Genomic DNA, 17,614 nt, shown 5'->3' with positions numbered 1-17,614 from the left:
GACTGTGAGCACAGAAACACATCTACACACAGCTGCAGCAAACTTACATTAATTTTAAATAGATTTGTTACTCTGGTGTCTGTCTCTGTGTTAGTCCTCTGACAGACTGGTGACCTGTCCAGGTGTGCTCTACCTATGACTACTGGGACAGGCTCTAGCCTCTGTAATAGAAATTTTCTGTTATTCTCATTTAAAGTATTTAAGTGCTTATGCATATGCTTAGTTGTGACACTGTTACTGTTCAGTGAAAGTTTCTAAAACTAGATTAACTTACTTCAGCGTCAGCAGTTTGAGAGAACAACTCCCTTTACAGGTGCTGATAAGGCCACAAAACAGCATAACCATTGATCCGTTGAAGTGTGGTAGGATCCGTTTGTAACTTCCTCCCTCTTCCTTGGAATGCATAAAGGAGCAGGAGCACCACTTCTGTGGCAGCGCTGACATGACTGAACTGTGATGTTTGATGTGTGTTGGCGCAGTAATAAATAGCTTGAGCACAGCTCTTTCTGTGTTGCAGACTTTATTTAAAAAATTCCACAACACCTCCCACTGTGAACCTGAATTGAATATTCAGAAGACATTTGTTTAAATAGTTCTACAAATCGGAGCTGTTGGTGTGTCCTTGGATTGTGTGGTAATAATATTAGAGCCTGCAATCTTTCTTACTGAATCTCTACTATGAGTCATGTTACCTGAGATTAATTCTATGTTTACCTGTCAGCCTGGACGAATGTGCTGTGTGAAGGAAATTAAATTAAATCAGATCTGAACTGCTGCTACTTTTTGTTATTTTAATTCTCTTCTCTGTTTTCCAGAACAGTTCTCCACAGTCGCTGTCCACATGGGTCAGTGGGACCAAGAAGCACTCTGCTAATGTGTGGACTCTGACCAGCAACATCCAGCAGGACCCAGACAGCGTTTTCTATCTCCCAGCTGGAGTTTTTGTTTGTCTGTGACTGGAGAGTCAGATTTTTGTTGAGCTTCACACTTGCAGACCTAAGTCAGTTTGCAGAGATCCCTCCCACCCTGGCTTTTATGTCCTAGATTTCTTCTCTGAAACAGTAATATTTAAGTGACTGCTGCTTGTACCACAGGTTAATACACTCTACTGATCCCTGATAGGAGAATCATCAATTTTGGCAACAAAGAAGCCTGGTGGATGTTTGTTTACAGTCTGATGATGGGACATCATGCTCTGCATCGTCAAAGTTTGCCTCCTCATTATTATTCATACCCAGTAATGTGAAGTATGCTTATATCTACTATAACTGAACCAACCTGGTGCTCTTCATTTATGGAGGCTGTTGAGTCTGAATGTTGGATGTTGTGTATCTCGTGTTCTCTGGGTTTTGTTGTCCTCAGTCTTTTCGCAGGATCAGAAAACAAAACCAGGAGGCGCGTAAATGTTTCTTCTCCATGATGTTTCTTCAAATGTTTCTTCTGGATGATGATAAGACTATGACACAGGATGCCACCTTTGGTCTTATGGTGAAGCAAAGCTCAGGAAGAAGTGGGATTAAATGGTACCCACATGTGTGCTGCTGAGAAGGATGTACAGGGGCACCTGCAGCCAAATCCAAGCCTCAGGTTAGTTGTAGTTGCAGAACGCTATAGGACTGAGACAGCTGAGGCATCAAATGTTTGATTAAACGGATGAAAAAGAGAAGTTTCTTCCCTATAATTATCACTTCTTAAAATCTGTAGCAACTTCAAGTCTGTCAGCATGCTGAGCATGCTCAGAATGTGACAATATATTTTTGTTCAATATTTAATTTCTTTTAGTTGCAATTGTTAAATGAAAAAAATATATATATCCTTATAATTTAGCAAACTAATTTATCAAAAAAATATACATATATCTGTATTAGTTTTAGTAAATTAATTTGACACCTGTATTGAAAATACCATATTGTATTCATACAGAATCAGTTTGGTATCATTGTTTGTCTGTTCACTGATTGTTGAAGCTAAGAGCTACTTTGATCTGTTTAGATCTAAAGTATCCTAAGTTGAGCTCTGATGTTTCTTCACCCCTGTGTGTGATATGAGATTCCTACATGCTGGCAGAGCGGCAGTTTGTGCTCACAGATGGTGACGGTGTGGAGAGACGGTGGTGTTTCCTCAGAAGAACCAGCAGAGTCACTCGCTGACTGATGCTCATCTGCACTGCACAGAGGAAATCAACTGACCGAGGTTTGTCCAGTGACGTGTTATGAATGTATATTTGTTTTATGCTTACAGATGTGTTTTTCTTGACAGAGGCTCTGCAGAGGTTAGACAAAGCAGAGAAAACATGTGCTTTACATTTTACTGTGATTTATTGAGATATTTGTTGCCTGATGTTCAGCAGGAATGGAGAAATAGAATCAAAGGGAGATGTTTTTGATGTTTTTGTAATGATGTAAGTAAATCTTCAATATTATTTATTTGCTTGGTTATATTAGGAGTGTTTCTGAGTGAGGGGGAGAGGAGTCATCATCCAGGTAAAGTGACGTAGATCAGTGGATACACTTGTCTCCCCTTTAAAGGAGACGATCCAAGTCATCCTTAAATGTTAGTGCTTTCAAATACACAAACATTTTTAAAGGACAAAAATGAACATCCAACTTTGAGTGTAATACAAAATAAATCTTTGCATGTGTGTTTTCAAACTCTCAGATGGGCAGCATATCAGTCTTGGACTGTCTAACCTGCCGGAGCAGCACTGAATGACCACCACACATGAGCATGTTCCTGCAACATTCAGCATCTGATCCTTCATCTGTGTGCTTCTGCTTTTGGTAAGTAGAGTTACCCAACTCCAGTAACTCTAAACACATGCCATCCATTTCTGACGGCCTGGTTACTTCCTGTCAGTTACTTTAGAAACCATGTGGTCACCTGACCTAACACTGTTTCTTCTTCTTCCCCTTAATGTTCAAGTGTCACATGTCAAACAGCTGGAGAGGAAACTACACCAGCGTACTGGGATGTTTCAGCAACACGTGCCAGATGCTGTTCCTTCATGGTGACATCACCAGAGACAGCCCCACCCACCTGGGGACCTCGCCATTGATCATGATGATTATAATGATGACAGCGAGCGGAACTAAGACTGTAAAAATCCACGACCAGAATTTTTCTTTCTAATTATTAATGAATACTGAGAGCCTCTTTCTGTGTTTTGTATGTTTTGGGGTTGTTTTTTTTACCTCATTTGTTACTAACAAAGTTCACCAAACTCACACAGTTTACATTCTGTATGTTTCCATCTTTACCAGCCACACTCTAATTGCATTTAAGAAAATAATCCTTAGAAATTGTCATTTTTCTCTTTTGTAATTGATGATAATTCAGTGAATATACTGCACTGCTTCCTTCTATTGCGTCACACATTGCTTTAAGTTTTTCAGTGTCCAGTTATTTTTTACTGCTGTTTGAATTCTCTGTATGTTTGACCCTGTAGACTGTTTGATGGACTGCTTGTCTGCCTGTTTGTAACCGCCGCCTGTTTTTTAATAAAGATTTGGATTTCTGACTTCAACACAGCCTCTGCGTGTCCTCCCTTTGTGTCCTCTTCCTCTGTGAACGTGTTGCATGTGTCACAGATTCATTTTATCAACAGCTTTCCCACAGTGAGTTGCATCAGCATTCATTCACAGCACATTTCAGAAGGATTCAGATTAATACAGTGATCTTATAGTCAGAATGATCCTGACAGAGTGCCACTGTAAACTCATTCATCAGGTAAACTTTAAAGTTCAGTATTTCAAAGCAGGAGTTATGAAGACTTATACTGGCATTAGAACTAATAATATGTACTTACAAAGTCAAAGTTTTTTAATTATGCTAGAATATTGGAAGACAATCAACTTTGTGTTTTCCGCATATTAATTATTCTGAAATAGAGACGTGACCCTAACTGTACAGAAGCACTAAACAACTGACAATCTAAAAGACATCATTGGCCCGAGCTGTCATGCACAGTGAGTCTGATCCTTTGCTGTGAGAGTCTGACAAGCATGTTTCTGGTCAGTTTGGAACAAATAATATCACAATGTTGATCTTTTTTTCAATATTCCTTCTCTTTTACAACATAAACTGTGATCAAAGGTACTTATGTTCACAGCATGTAATAATACTGACAGTCCAGGGCATTGTGGTCTGTTGAGCTAGGGTTAGGGTTAGCAATTCAGACATATGTAATCAATATTAAACGTCTCTGACGTGGGCCACTGTCCACAGTGTTGGGAAATCCATACCAGGCTGGAATGAGTCAAGGTAGGTGAGCATCCACGAGAAGACACAGCAGATGCATCCTACTAATACTGACAGGACCAGGAGACTCCAGAAACTGAGCATCTTCTCTTCAGTGCCATCCTCGCCTGTCACCCTCTCTGCCCGCAGCTGAGTATGGAGTAGATAAGGGCGCAGAGAAACCCTTATTACTAATTTGTATTATAATTCAATTTTCATGAAATATTCATATTCAGTATTGGTCCTTTTATATTAATAACCACGTATCCACCCAGGCTCATGGTGGGGCAGGGCTCTGTCCTGGGATTACAGTGGCGTGTCCAGCGGGGTGGCCTGGGGGGGCACAGGCCACCCCCCCAACCAGACTGGCCACCCCAGGTGCCACCCCAAAGGCAAAACAATAAAATTCAATCAAATATCAAATGTCCGATTATGTTTTCACGGTGAAGCTCAGATATCCGAGTGTAAGTGAATGCAGCATCGGCTTCTGCGCTATGCGCTTCACGTTAGCAAAGGTAGGAGAGCCAAGCACGAAAGACGGCACTGCAGGAAACAATTTTTCGGTGAAAGAAAATGAGGACAGAATCAGTGGCGTGTCTAGAAAATTTTTGTTGGGGGGGCCAGGTAGGGGCACAGATTTGGAGAAGGGTGGCAGATGTAATTGGCAGATAAAGTTTAAAAAAATTCTACCAACCGTTAACCATAATTCAATAATCCTGTAAACCTAATAACCGAATGCGCTTTTAACTCTTATTAGAATGAGATTTTAACCACCACGGTGCAAAGTTTTTAGATACTGCGTTGATAAAGTACCAGAGATACAATCAGTGCTTTGTCAGTGTTTACTCAGCATTCAAGGACAGCAATATTTGCATAGTATTTTTACTGACATATAGTGCACATATGTTTTGGGCAAAAACATTTTTGAATAAATAAGAACATTTGTAACAAACAATTGACAAATTAGCCAGTTCCAATGTAAAACTTTATCTGCCTGTTAAAAAAAGAAGATAATCTTCTCACAAACTGGTGTTTGATTTTGAAACAGGAAAAAAGTGGGGAAACAACTGAAAAGACTAACATTTGAATAAAACCTGAAAGCAAGTAAATACTTTCTATGCTGCCTTATGGTAAACTTTGGTAATATTGATGTATAAAGAGCAACACTGGCTGATGATGAAATACAGTCAGCTGGCATGGTGACACTGCCAGTATTAACCTGCAGGGCTGGACTGGGACAGAAAATCGGGCATTTTGACTACAGACCGGCCCACCAGGTAGTAAAGCCATAAAGACTTTGAATGAAAACAAATGCTGTTGTTGTGACAGTCCCATATGGAAAAGAAATAGTAAAAACTTACATGATTTACTCATGAAAGTGGCCACTTTCTCATTACTTTCATATATTGTTTTAGTATCCAAAACATACAAGATTCATTATATAATCTTTCAAGGGATCTTATATCTGTTTTTACTCTTGTATGCTTTTCATACAAGTTTCACACAAGACAGATACAAACTTTATAAGATTTATTTATATCTTTTCCATATGCACACTGTCTTGTTGGTATATGTATGATTTCTATACATTTTACGTCAGATAAAAACTTTGGTTGTAAGATTTAGATAATTATTTAATAAAAGCTAGTCATTTTAAATGAGAATAAGAAAGAAAAGTATTTCTTTGTGCCCACCTCTCCCTGTTAATGCCCTACCTGGCCCCCTGGCAAAACTTTCCTAGATCCGCCCCTGCACAGTTACCAGCTGTCAGCTACCTAAAAAAGGATCCTGGTGTTATTTGTCTCTCAGAAACAGTTCATAACTTCAACTTATTCATGTCACCTAAAAGGTAAACCTGTTTCTCCATCACCTGTTCAGCTCTGATGATTCAGTAAGGACATCTCCTGGTTTCATCTTCATGTTTCCCTCTCACCACATATCCAAACCGACATCATGACCAGCAGCTTTACAGCTGTTGCTCCAGCCAACATCAGCTGATACTAGAAATTAATATTAAATAAATTCTAACAACAGCTGATCAAGCTTAAACGTGCTGCTGTTGTTTAGCGCGACATCCGCTGGTTTCCTCTTTCTGGCACAAAGTGGGCGATAAACAAGAGAGAAAAGCCGATCAGCTGATCATTGATCAGTTTCATGATTGAAGTAGCAACAGGAGAGGCAGGGAGAGAATGAGAGAAGAGGCAGCTGTGCAGCGTAAAGACAGAACAAATCCAGCTTTGTGTCTTTTTCCATTCTAGCTAAAGGAAGCTTTAAAGCTTTAAGGAGTCGTTGGCAAGTCTACTAACTAAGATAAGATAAGATAAGATAAGATAAGATAAGATAACCTTTATTAGTCCCACACGTGGGAAATTTGTTTTGTCACAGCAGGAAGTGGACAGTGCAAAAGTTATGAGGCAAAAATTAGAATACAATAAGAATAAATACAGTACACAACTGTACAGAATAGAATAAAATAAAATACTATATACAGTAGAATAAAATAAAATAAATATACAATAAGATAAAAATAGAATACAAATACAAATACTATATACAACTGAGTAAAAATACAACGATGACAGAAAGGATTATTGCACTTAGTATTATTGCACATGTGTGGATGTGTGTGTTTGTTCAGTTAAAGTCTTTATTATGGAGTCTGACAGCAGTGGGGAGGAAAGACCTGCGAAATCTCTCCGTCCCACACCGTGGGTGCCGCAGTCTCCCACTGAAGGAGCTGCTCAGTGCTGTCACAGTCTGCTGCATGGGGTGGGAGATGTTGTCCATCAGGGATGACAGCTTAGCCGCCGTTCTCCTGTCACTCACCACCTCCACTGGGTCCAGAGGGCATCCTAGAACAGAGCTGGCCCTTCGGATCACCCTGTTCAGTCTCTTCCTGTCCCCAGCAGAGATGCTGCCGCCCCAGCAGACCACGCCATAAAAGATAGCAGAAGCCACAACAGAGTCATAGAATTTCTTCAGGAGTGGGCCCTCCACTCCAAACGACCTGAGTCTCCGCAGCAGGTACAGCCTGCTCTGCCCTTTCCTGTAGAGGGCGTCTGAGTTATGAGTCCAGTCCAGTCTATTGTTCAGATGAACACCAAGGTACCTGTAGCTGTCCACAGCCTCAATGTCCATACCCTGGATGTTCAGTGGTTGCAGTGGAGAATGCTTGTGCCTGCGGAAGTCTACCACCAGTTCCTTGGTTTTACTGGCGTTGATCTGGAGGTAGTTCAGCTGGCACCAGTCCACAAAGTCTTGGGTCAGACCTCTGTACTCCTTGTCGTCCCCATCAGTGATGAGGCCGACTATTGCAGAGTCATCAGAGAACTTCTGCAGGAAGCACTGGGTGGAATTGTGGGAGAAGTCTGCAGTGTAGATGGTGAAGAGGAACGGAGCCAGAACCATTCCCTGTGGGGCCCCCGTACTGCAGACGACCCTGTCCGACACACAGCCCTGAGTCCTCACATACTGTGGTCGGTCGGTGAGGTAGTCCAGGATCCAGGTAGTGAGGTGATGGTCCACTCCAGAGTTCACCAGCTTGTCCTTTAGAACCGAGGGAAGAATGGTGTTGAAGGCACTGGAGAAATCAAAGAACATGATTCTCACAGTGCTTCCAGCGGTCTCCAGGTGAGCGAGGGAACGATGTAGGAGGTGAATGACGGCATCATCCGCTCCAATGCAGGCTGGTAGGCAAACTGAAGTGGGTCCAGTGATGAGCTTATTAGGCGCCGAAGCTGAGCCAGGACCAACCGCTCCAGGGTCTTCATCAGGTGGGATGTCAGAGCCACCGGCCTGTAGCTGTTGAGGTCCTTGGGGCGTGAAGTCTTTGGCACTGGTACAACACAGGAGGTTTTCCAGAGCTGTGGGACTCTTCCCAACCTCAGGCTCAGGTTGAAGAGGTGCTCCATCACCCCACACAGTTGGTCCGCGCAGGACCTGACGACCCTCGAGCTGATGCCATCTGGACCCGCTGCCTTCTTGCCATTAATCCTCCTCAGTTCCCTCCTAACCTGGGTGGTTGAGAGAGACAGGCTGGAGCCTTGTGTTGAGTGTGTATTGGATGCTGTTGTTGGGGGTGGGGGGGGAGTGAGCAGGGTGAATAGAGGAGGTGTGAAGTGTCTGAGGTGGAACAGCAGCAGTGGGGGTGGGTGAGTCTGCAGCCGATGTTGCAGACTGCCTCATGGCTGAGTCAAATCTGTTGAAGAAATGATTCAGTTCAATCTTATGAATAAAAAAAAGTTCACTATCAGTAACATCATAGCACCCACCCAGCTGTATAAAAACTCTGTCAAGCTGGCTAGAACGCAGTATGAGTTATTGCAACTGACAGTAAAAAGTCAGCATAACGAAAATAAACTCCACCTAAACTTGGTTTATATCCGACCCAGATAGACTGCAGGTCATAACTTCTTACCTGAAGTTCAGTTCACCTGACACTCGGCGGCTGCCTCGAGGCTCTCCTCCTGCCTCCCCTTCCCTCATCCACCTGTTGCCTCTGTGGAAGCCCCGCCATAGCGCCATAGCCACCACCAAACAACTGAGTTATTTTTACACATCGACCTGCATCTGGCCAATCCACCACCTCTCATTGTTCATGCCATTACAAAAAATAAAAAATAAAAATAAGTCACTGGGCATATGCTCAGGGTATACTTACTCAGAGTTTGCACTAAACCGGCTTCCTGAAATAGGGCCCTGGGCCGGCTTCCTGAAATAGGGCCCTGGGCCCTGTTTCAGGAAGCCGGTTTAGTGCAAACTCTGAGTAAGTATACCCTGAGTTAACGAAAACTCTGGGTTTTCGGTTTCACAAAGCGAGTTTAGATTAATTCTGAGTGAGTTACTATGACGACACACTCCGTGAAGCTAACCTGCCCCCTAGCAGGTTTACTTCAACTAACCCTGACCTTCTCCGCCTCTTTGTCAGAAACCTGACTGTAGGAAGTGTCAGACATGGCGTGTTCCTTCAGGTCAGTAGAAGTGTCAGTAGATGTTGAAGCCCAAATTCTCCACAGAGCTCTCCGCCGGGAGAGAGTGATTAGAGCGCGTTTGGACATTTTATCATTTCCTGATGATTTTCTGTGTGAACGTTACCGTTTTTCAGCACAATCTATAATTGATTTGAATAACATCCTCAGGCCTAATATTGCTCATGTGACACATCGCGGACATTCTCTCAGTTCTGTACATATTATTTGTATTGCACTTCGGTTTTTTGCAAACGGGAGCTTTCTGTATAATATTGGTGACGCTGAGCACGTTTCCAAGGCTACCGTCTGTCGGGCAGTCAGGAATGTTACAGTTGCACTGAAACGTCTCCTGTACTCGTTTGTGGTGTTCCCCGGTCATAGACCCACAAGATTTATCAAAGAGGGATGCCACCCTTCTCCAAATCTGTGCCCCTACCTGGCCCCCCCAACAAAAATTTTCTAGACACGCCACTGTATATATACCCGTCTAGCGGTTAATTGCATAAGTGCATGGAGGCAGGACCTCACAGCAGAAGCATACTCCATAATGTGTTGTACATTATCATATGTATATTATATGTAATGTGGTATTTTTCAATTATTGTATTTACCAACATCAAGAAGTCACAAGCAAAGAAAGACCACACAATGGTGCATGTTTAAACAAGAAGAGTTTACTGGTCAAAATTATTTATTAAACAAATAAACCACATTTTTTTAACCACCAAAAAATACACGTTCAAAGCAACACAACGGCGGCCCAATATCAGACAGAATTCCACTCTGTACAGTGGGCAATCTTAATGAAGCAGTTGGTTCTATTTTGTGGATTCAAGCGGCTCTTCATATTTTTGGCCACCAGATGTCACCAGAGAGGACTGTGTTGAAAAGCTTCGAGTAACGAACCGTTTTTCAATACAAGCTTCAGTGCTTCAGAAAGCTTCATTTGGCCATCACTAACACAAAGCAAACTGAGAATCAAACAGAAAAGACTCAACACAGAAAAAGCCCTCACAGATTGAAAACCTCCACCAATCCAGCTCACTGTCTGTGCAGTATTGTCAGGCTCCTGGGTCTGAGCGACCCAGGGACCCTGAGCAGTTATGAACTAGTATTACAATATATGTGTTTTGGAATTGCTGTCCCTCGTTCTCCCTGCTTGTAGATATATGTGTGTGGATGCAGGTGTTTCTGTAAGCACTGTTTACAGGCATGTTCAGGCCTGGTGGGTGTGGCCCTGGGAGGTGGTTTGCCACACCTAAAGACCGTGACACACCTGTAGCTGATCAAGCCTCGTCGGAGGAGCTACTTGAGAGTGTGGTGGAGCTTTCTCTGACGTGGGATTATTGTGTGGCTTCATGTTAGTCTCTCGACCAGTTCCTAGTTTAAAGTCTGCTGCATTATGGTGTGTTTGACGGCTGCCTCTCTCTTATGTTCCCAGGAGTAGCGGGGAGACGAGAGGACAGCGAGCACGGGGTGCTCATCACGGAGAAGCGGAGACAGAAACACTAGCACTGGGAAGAGGACACGTCACGGGAGTCGGGAGAGCACGGGGATTTATTGTCATGTTTTTCCATCACTGTAAATAAACGCACTGCTAAGCACACAGAACTCTGGCTGATTGGGACCCACACCCAGTTTCACACCTTGGCTCAGGCGATTAGAGGATCATCAGGGGGTCCTTTTGTCCCTTTGTGGGGGGATACTCCCACTAGGTTTATATCTGGGACTCTCCACCATTTGACCTTAGAACTGAAGAAGCTTCTCGGATGAGAGGTGAAACGTCTTCAAGTAACTTAAAGAAGTCCAGACGCTTTTCTTTGCAAGCTCCTTTGACTAAACACACAGAGCTCCGCGCCTGGGTCCTCCTTCCCTACCACTTAAACCCCCGCGGAGCCATCATTTTGCGTTTCTACCTTTAAAAGCCGGAGAGCAGTCAAATGCTGGAAGTGGAAGCTAAATTGGCTAGTCATTCATATGTATATTAGGTTGTTACCTAGGAATTTTGGAGGGAGGGGAGTGGGGGTGTGTGAGCTAAAAGCTGTGAACTTCCCTTTTGTGTTTCATCTTGATGCATTCTCAATCATCCAGGGAAATAAATCTCCAAAAGTCACCAACTTGGAGTGTTTCAGTTTGCCATCTTAGGGAGAAATCAACACACATGGGTGTATGTCCTTTGTTGCTGAGATTTATTGATAAAAACAGTACAAAAAACCAACCATTTGTACACATATTTACAAATAATAATAAAAAGCGAGTGAGTACATTACAACATTTTCAGCAATCACTCACAATCCTGGCATCCATCACATCCACGCCACACTTTGTTTTGTTGTAAAGGGTGACAGTGTTTGGCTTCCTTTTGGTAGTGTTATCAGTCTGAACCACGCTGTGCATGCTGCTTGACCTTCCCATTGCTCACAATTTGAATTTGTTCACACTGCAGATGAGGAGACTGCTTCTCCACCGAAAAAGAGAGCTTGTTTGGGGACTGAGACAGCGAAAGATGGCACAGTGTGGCGTGAAGAACAGGTGGGGACCTGTCTCCCTTTCACCCCAATAGAAGGTTTTCCGTCTAAGAAGTTCTTGCGCAAGTGAAAGCGATGTGAAAAAATTGTCCGTGGTAACATTTCTGCCCTTGTCTAGGAATGATTCCATCAGCCTCATTACTACATTTTCAGAAAGTCTCTCCCCAGTGGGACGATTAGGGTCCTTGCCAAGATATGGGAAGACATTGCAAATGTACTTGGATTTTAGGTCACAAGCCACCCAAAACTTGATCCCAAACTTGTCAGGTTTACTTGCAATATAGTGCAGGAAACGAGTCTTTGATGGGAAAAGCTGTTCATCAACGGTGATATGTAGATCAGGGTTGTAGCACGTGATGCAGTTGGTGACAAATGATCCCCACACACTGGAAATTGCAGCGAACTTGTCAGTCTTTGCTCGATCACAGCGGGTGGATTTGTCATCAAAGCGTAGGTGTTGCATGATGTCTTGGAAGCGGTTTCGTGCCATAGTTCCAATTATCTGTGGGTTTCCCAGGTTTGCTGACCAGCAGTCATTTACAGATGGAACCCTGTAAACCACCCGCAAGATGACAATTGCAATAAATGCCATTAGTTCAGGGAGGTCCATGAACCAATGAACATGCTCCGTTTGCTGTGCATGTTGAATAGTCCATTCTTGAATGCTATGAAGCATGTCAAGAGTGATGAAACACAGGAAGCTCTGAAGGCGACTCGAGATACTTCTCCTGGCCTTAGCCGTTGGCTCTCCATCTGCAGCGTACGCTTCTATTGGGGTGAAAGGGAGACAGGTCCCCACCTGTTCTTCACGCCGCACTGTGCCATCTTTCGCTGTCTCAGTCCCCAAACAAGCTCTCTTTTTCGGTGGAGAAGTAGTCTCCTCATCTGCAGTGTGAACAAATTCAAATTGTGAGCAATGGGAAGGTCAAGCAGCATGCACAGCGTGGTTCAGACTGATAACACTACCAAAAGGAAGCCAAACACTGTCACCCTTTACAACAAAACAAAGTGTGGCGTGGATGTGATGGATGCCAGGATTGTGAGTGATTGCTGAAAATGTTGTAATGTACTCACTCGCTTTTTATTATTATTTGTAAATATGTGTACAAATGGTTGGTTTTTTGTACTGTTTTTATCAATAAATCTCAGCAACAAAGGAAATACACCCATGTGTGTTGATTTCTCCCTAAGATGGCAAACTGAAACACTCCAAGTTGGTGACTTTTGGAGATTTATGTCCCTGGATGATTGAGAATGCATCAAGATGAAACACAGAAGGGAAGTTCACAGCTTTTAGCAGCTCCCCCACCCCCTCAATCACACACCCCCACTCCCCTCCCTCCAGAATTCCTAGGTAACAACCTAATATACATATCTTCCACTTCCAGCATTTGACTGCTCTCCGGCTTTTAAAGGTAGAACGGTAGAAGCCTGGGACTCCAGGTGCTACACCCCCACAGTTTGCCCTGCCAAACCGTGACAAGTATTTACTTTTAATATTGTATATTATATAATATTGTATTTTGTATCATCACAACACAGCTGTATGTGATATAAAGAGGGAGATGACACACAGGCTGCATTTAAATAAAATAAAATAAAGAAACCCAAATAGTATAAACAGTTGTCAGCATATCAGTATTCAGCCATGGCTGAATGCTATATATTGCGCCTGGCCTGCTCAGGTGTGCTGCAGCTACTCCCAGAAAGAGACACAGGCAATTATGAAGATAATCTATAATCATCTGGTCTAGATGACTTACCTATTTGCTCTTCCCATGGTTTGGTTTTTCAGCCCATTTAACTTTTTATGGGCTGAAAAAAATATTTTCAATCAACTGAGAAAACAGCTCCAACACTTTTGTTGCTATTTAACTAAAATATGTATCTGTTCGTGATTTAAAAATAATAATTGAACAGTGCATAAAAACTTTAAAATAGGATTTTTAAGATATGCATATTTTAGTGGTACACCCATTCTTATTTTTTCCCCCTTTTTCCCGAAACACAATGTGCTCATATTCCCGTCTGTTTTTCGAATGTAGGGGCTCAGCACCAACAGCGTTGGACTGTGAAATAAAAGCAGTGGCCAGCAGATGGCGGTATAACCCCACAGTACACTCACACAGGACGAAGAAGAGCAAGCTGAGACGTTCATTTCCCAGTGTTTCATCGCTCAGCCACAAACAGTTTTTCTTATTGATCTCTTAAAGATAATTTGCATCTCATTTTTCAAAAATATGATTGGCTTTTTTAATTAATTAATTAATTTGGTGTTCGATGTCTGAATTAGTTAGCTTTCTTATGACCTTCATGATTGAAAATTACGTCATATTTCCCTTGCAGTTTTAGTGTTAGCATAGTATTATTACTACCTGCTGCCCACACCTTATGTTTGTGAGGTGCAGCCAATCAGAGGAAAATGTTGGATGGTTTTAGACAGTGGACAACATCAGGGGCTTCACAAATGATTTGAAGAAGCTAAATAATGAATATGTTTTAACTGTGTGTTACATCCTGTGAGGCTGTGGGAGTGTGTGGGCGTGGTGTTGTCTTCTCCCTCTCCTCCTCCTTCTTTCTTGCCCCTCCCCTTGTCTCTCTCTGCCCCTGCCTTCTCCTTTAGGACACACCTGCTGCTCATCTGCCCTCGTTTACCACCAATTACCCTCAGAGGTGATATAAGCTGGAGAAGAGCAGTGTGGAGGTGTGGGAGAGGCTTCTGGTGGAGTTCTTTTGTGCTGGTCAGTGTGTGATATTGGTTTAGGTATGGAAAAAGGTCTGCTGTGTGTGACCAGCCCCACCGTGTGTGGCTCTTTGTGAGTAGTTCTTAGCTGAGTGGTGTTTTCCCTTAAGTGACGGCGACCTCCATTAGTTTGTTTGGCCTGCTTGGGTATTGTTACTAGCAGTGTTGCTGTCTTTTTCTGTTGAAGCCTTGTTGTTTTCTTTTGTCGAAGTGGTCACTATCTCTTTGGGTTGACCTGTCTGATTTATCATTAAAGCAGCGGTGCTGTCTCTTTTTGTTGTTACTATTTATATGATTGTTGAATTAATTGATTATAATAAAGATATATTTTGTGTTAACTACCTCTGCCTGGTGTTCTTTTTGTTTCACCCGGCTCCAACTGTTACTGTCCCCCACCTTCTTTGCCTAGCTTTCATGTGGGGACGTAACAAAGTGGGGGCTCATCCGAGATCGGAATGAAAGGAATTGAGTTTATTACGAGTGTGAACAGGTGTTTGTGTGTTGTGTGAGGGTCATTTGACTAGCTGCTGCTCTCCCCGGCTAGCACAGGGAGTGTCTAGCTGAGCATTTGCTCTTTCAATTCAATTTTATTTATATAGCGCCAAATCACAACAAAAGTCGCCTCAAGGCGCTTCATAGATACAGAGAAAACCCCAACAATCATATGGCCCCCTATGAGCAAGCACTTTGGCGACAGTGGGAAGGAAAAACTCCCTTTTAACAGGAAGAAACCTCCGGCAGAACCAGGCTCAGGGAGGGGCGGCCATCTGCTGCGACCGGTTGGGGTGAGAGAAGGAAGACAGGATAAAAGACATGCTGTGGAAGAGAGACAGAGGTTAATAACAGATATGATTCAATGCAGAGTGGTCTATTAATACATAGTGAGTGAGAAAGGTGACTGGAAAGGAAAAACTCAATGCATCATGGGAATCCCCCGGCAGCCTACGTCTATTGCAGCATAACTAAGGGAGGATTCAGGATCACCTGGTCCAGCCCTAACTATATGCTTTAGCAAAAAGGAAAGTTTTAAGCCTAATCTTGAAAGTAGAGATAGTGTCTGTCTCCCGAATCCAAACTGGAAGCTGGTTCCACAGAAGAGGGGCCTGAAAACTGAAGGCTCTGCCTCCCATTCTACTTTTAAATACTCTAGGAACAACAAGTAGGCCTGCAGAGCGAGAGCGAAGTGCTCTAATAGGGTGATATGGTACTACAAGGTCATTAAGATAAGATGGGGCCTGATTATTTAAGACCTTGTATGTGAGGAGCAGGATTTTGAATTCAATTCTGGATTTAACAGGAAGCCAATGAAGGGAAGCCAAAACAGGAGAAATATGCTCTCTCTTTCTAGTCCCTGTCAGGACTCTTGCTGCAGCATTTTGGATTAGTTGAAGGCTTTTCAGCGAGTTTTTTGGACATCCTGATAATGAGTTACAGTAGTCAAGCCTGGAAGTAATAAATGCATGAACTAGTTTTTCAGCGTCACTCTGAGACAGGATATTTCTAATTTTAGAGATGTTGCGCAAATGGAAGAAAGCAGTCTTACATATTTGTTTAATATGTGCATTGAAGGACATGTCCTGGTCAAAAATGACTCCAAGGTTCCTCACCGCGTTACTGGAGGCCAAGGTAATGCCATCCAGAGTAAGAATCTGATTAGATACCATATTTCTAAGATTTTCAGGGCCGAGTACAATAACCTCAGTTTTATCTGAATTAAGAAGCAGAAAGTTAGCGGCCATCCAGGTCTTTATGTCTTTAAGACATTCCTGCAGTCTAACTAATTGGTGTGTGTTATCTGGCTTCATGGACAGATAGAGCTGGGTGTCATCGGCATAACAGTGAAAATGTATGCTATGTCTTCTAATGATGCTGCCTAAGGGAAGCATGTATAATGTAAACAGAATTGGTCCTAGCACTGAACCCTGTGGAATAATTAACCTCAGTGTGTGAAGAGGACTCTCCATTTACATGCACAAATTGGAGTCTATTAGATAGATATGATACAAACCACTGCAGTGCAGTACCTGTAATACCTACAGCATGTTCTAATCGCTCTAATAGGATATTATGGTCAACAGTATCGAACGCTGCACTGAGGTCTAGCAGGACAAGCACAGAGATGAGTCCACTGTCAGAGGCCATAAGATCATTTGTAACCTTCACTAAAGCTGTTTCTGTGCTGTGATGAGCTCTGAAACCTGACTGAAACTCTTCAAATAAACCATTCCTCTGCAGATGATCTGTTAGCTGTTTGACAACTACTCTTTCAAGGATTTTTGATATGAAAGGAAGGTTGGAGATTGGCCTATAATTAGCTAAGCCTGCTGGGTCTAGAGATGGCTTTTTGAGTAAAGGTTTAACTACAGCCAGCTTGAAGGCCTGTGGTACATAGCCGATTATTAGAGATAGGTTGATCATATTTAAGATCGAAGAATTAATTAATGGCAGGACTTCTTTGAGCAGTTTTGTAGGAATGGGGTCTAAAAGACACGTTGAAGGTTTGGGGGAAGTAATTATTGAAGTTAACTCAGAAAGATCAATTGGAGAAAAAGAGTCTAACTTAACATCAATGGTACTAAGAGTAGCTGTAGATAATATTACATCTGTGGGATGATTACTGGTAATTTTTTCTCTAATGATAAAAATTTTATTTGTGAAGAAGTTCATGAAGTCATTACTAGTTAACGTTAAAGGGATGGTTGGCTCAAAAGAGCTCTGACTTTTTGTCAGCCTGGCTACAGAGCTGAAGAGAAACCTGGGGTTGTTCTTATTTTCTTCAATCAGTGATGAATAGTAAGATGTTCTGGCTTTGCGGAGGGCTTTCTTATAAAGCAGCAAACTTTTTCTCCAGGCTAAATGATGATCCTCTAAATTTGTGACACGCCATTTCCTCTCCAGATTACGAGTCATCTGCTTTAGGCTACGTGTTTGAGAATTATACCACGGAGTCAGGTACTTCTGATTAGAGACCTTAGTTTTCACAGGAGCTACAGTATCCAGAGTCGTACGTAGTGAGGAGGTGAAATTATTAACAAGATAATCGACCTCTGTTGGGGTAGCGTTCAGATAGCTGCTCTGCTCTGTGTTGGTACAGGGCATTGAAGATGATAACAGTGGGTGGATTATATTCTTAAACT

General features: G+C 42.6%; 1 protein-coding gene across 2 annotated transcripts in view; it reads left to right on the top strand.

The window, feature by feature from the left end:
- The window catches only part of kank4 (KN motif and ankyrin repeat domains 4), a 94,570-nt gene extending 91,053 nt beyond the window's left edge, over positions 1-3,517 (top strand). The window contains exons 10-15 of one of the 2 annotated variants that reach the window (XM_085436207.1): positions 816-1,000; positions 1,095-1,587; positions 2,068-2,193; positions 2,445-2,553; positions 2,659-2,780; positions 2,923-3,517. In XM_085436207.1, the coding sequence (XP_085292333.1) occupies positions 816-956 (141 nt within the window). In that variant the 3' untranslated portion in view covers positions 957-1,000; positions 1,095-1,587; positions 2,068-2,193; ... (1 more) ...; positions 2,659-2,780; positions 2,923-3,517. Of the gene's footprint in view, positions 1-815; positions 1,001-1,094; positions 1,588-2,067; positions 2,194-2,444; positions 2,554-2,658; positions 2,781-2,922 lie in introns of those variants that run through there. The other variant, XR_014915912.1, reaches the window with a different exon arrangement.
- Positions 3,518-17,614: the final 14,097 nt, after the last annotated feature.

This window comes from Copadichromis virginalis, linkage group LG17, assembly GCF_057382275.1.
Source record: "Copadichromis virginalis isolate Kocher_CV1m ecotype Utaka linkage group LG17, C_Virginalis_male_GT1.1, whole genome shotgun sequence".
NCBI lineage: Eukaryota > Metazoa > Chordata > Actinopteri > Cichliformes > Cichlidae > Copadichromis > Copadichromis virginalis.
Note: the sequence above shows the minus strand (reverse complement) of the source record. Positions and strands in the feature narration are given on the sequence as shown.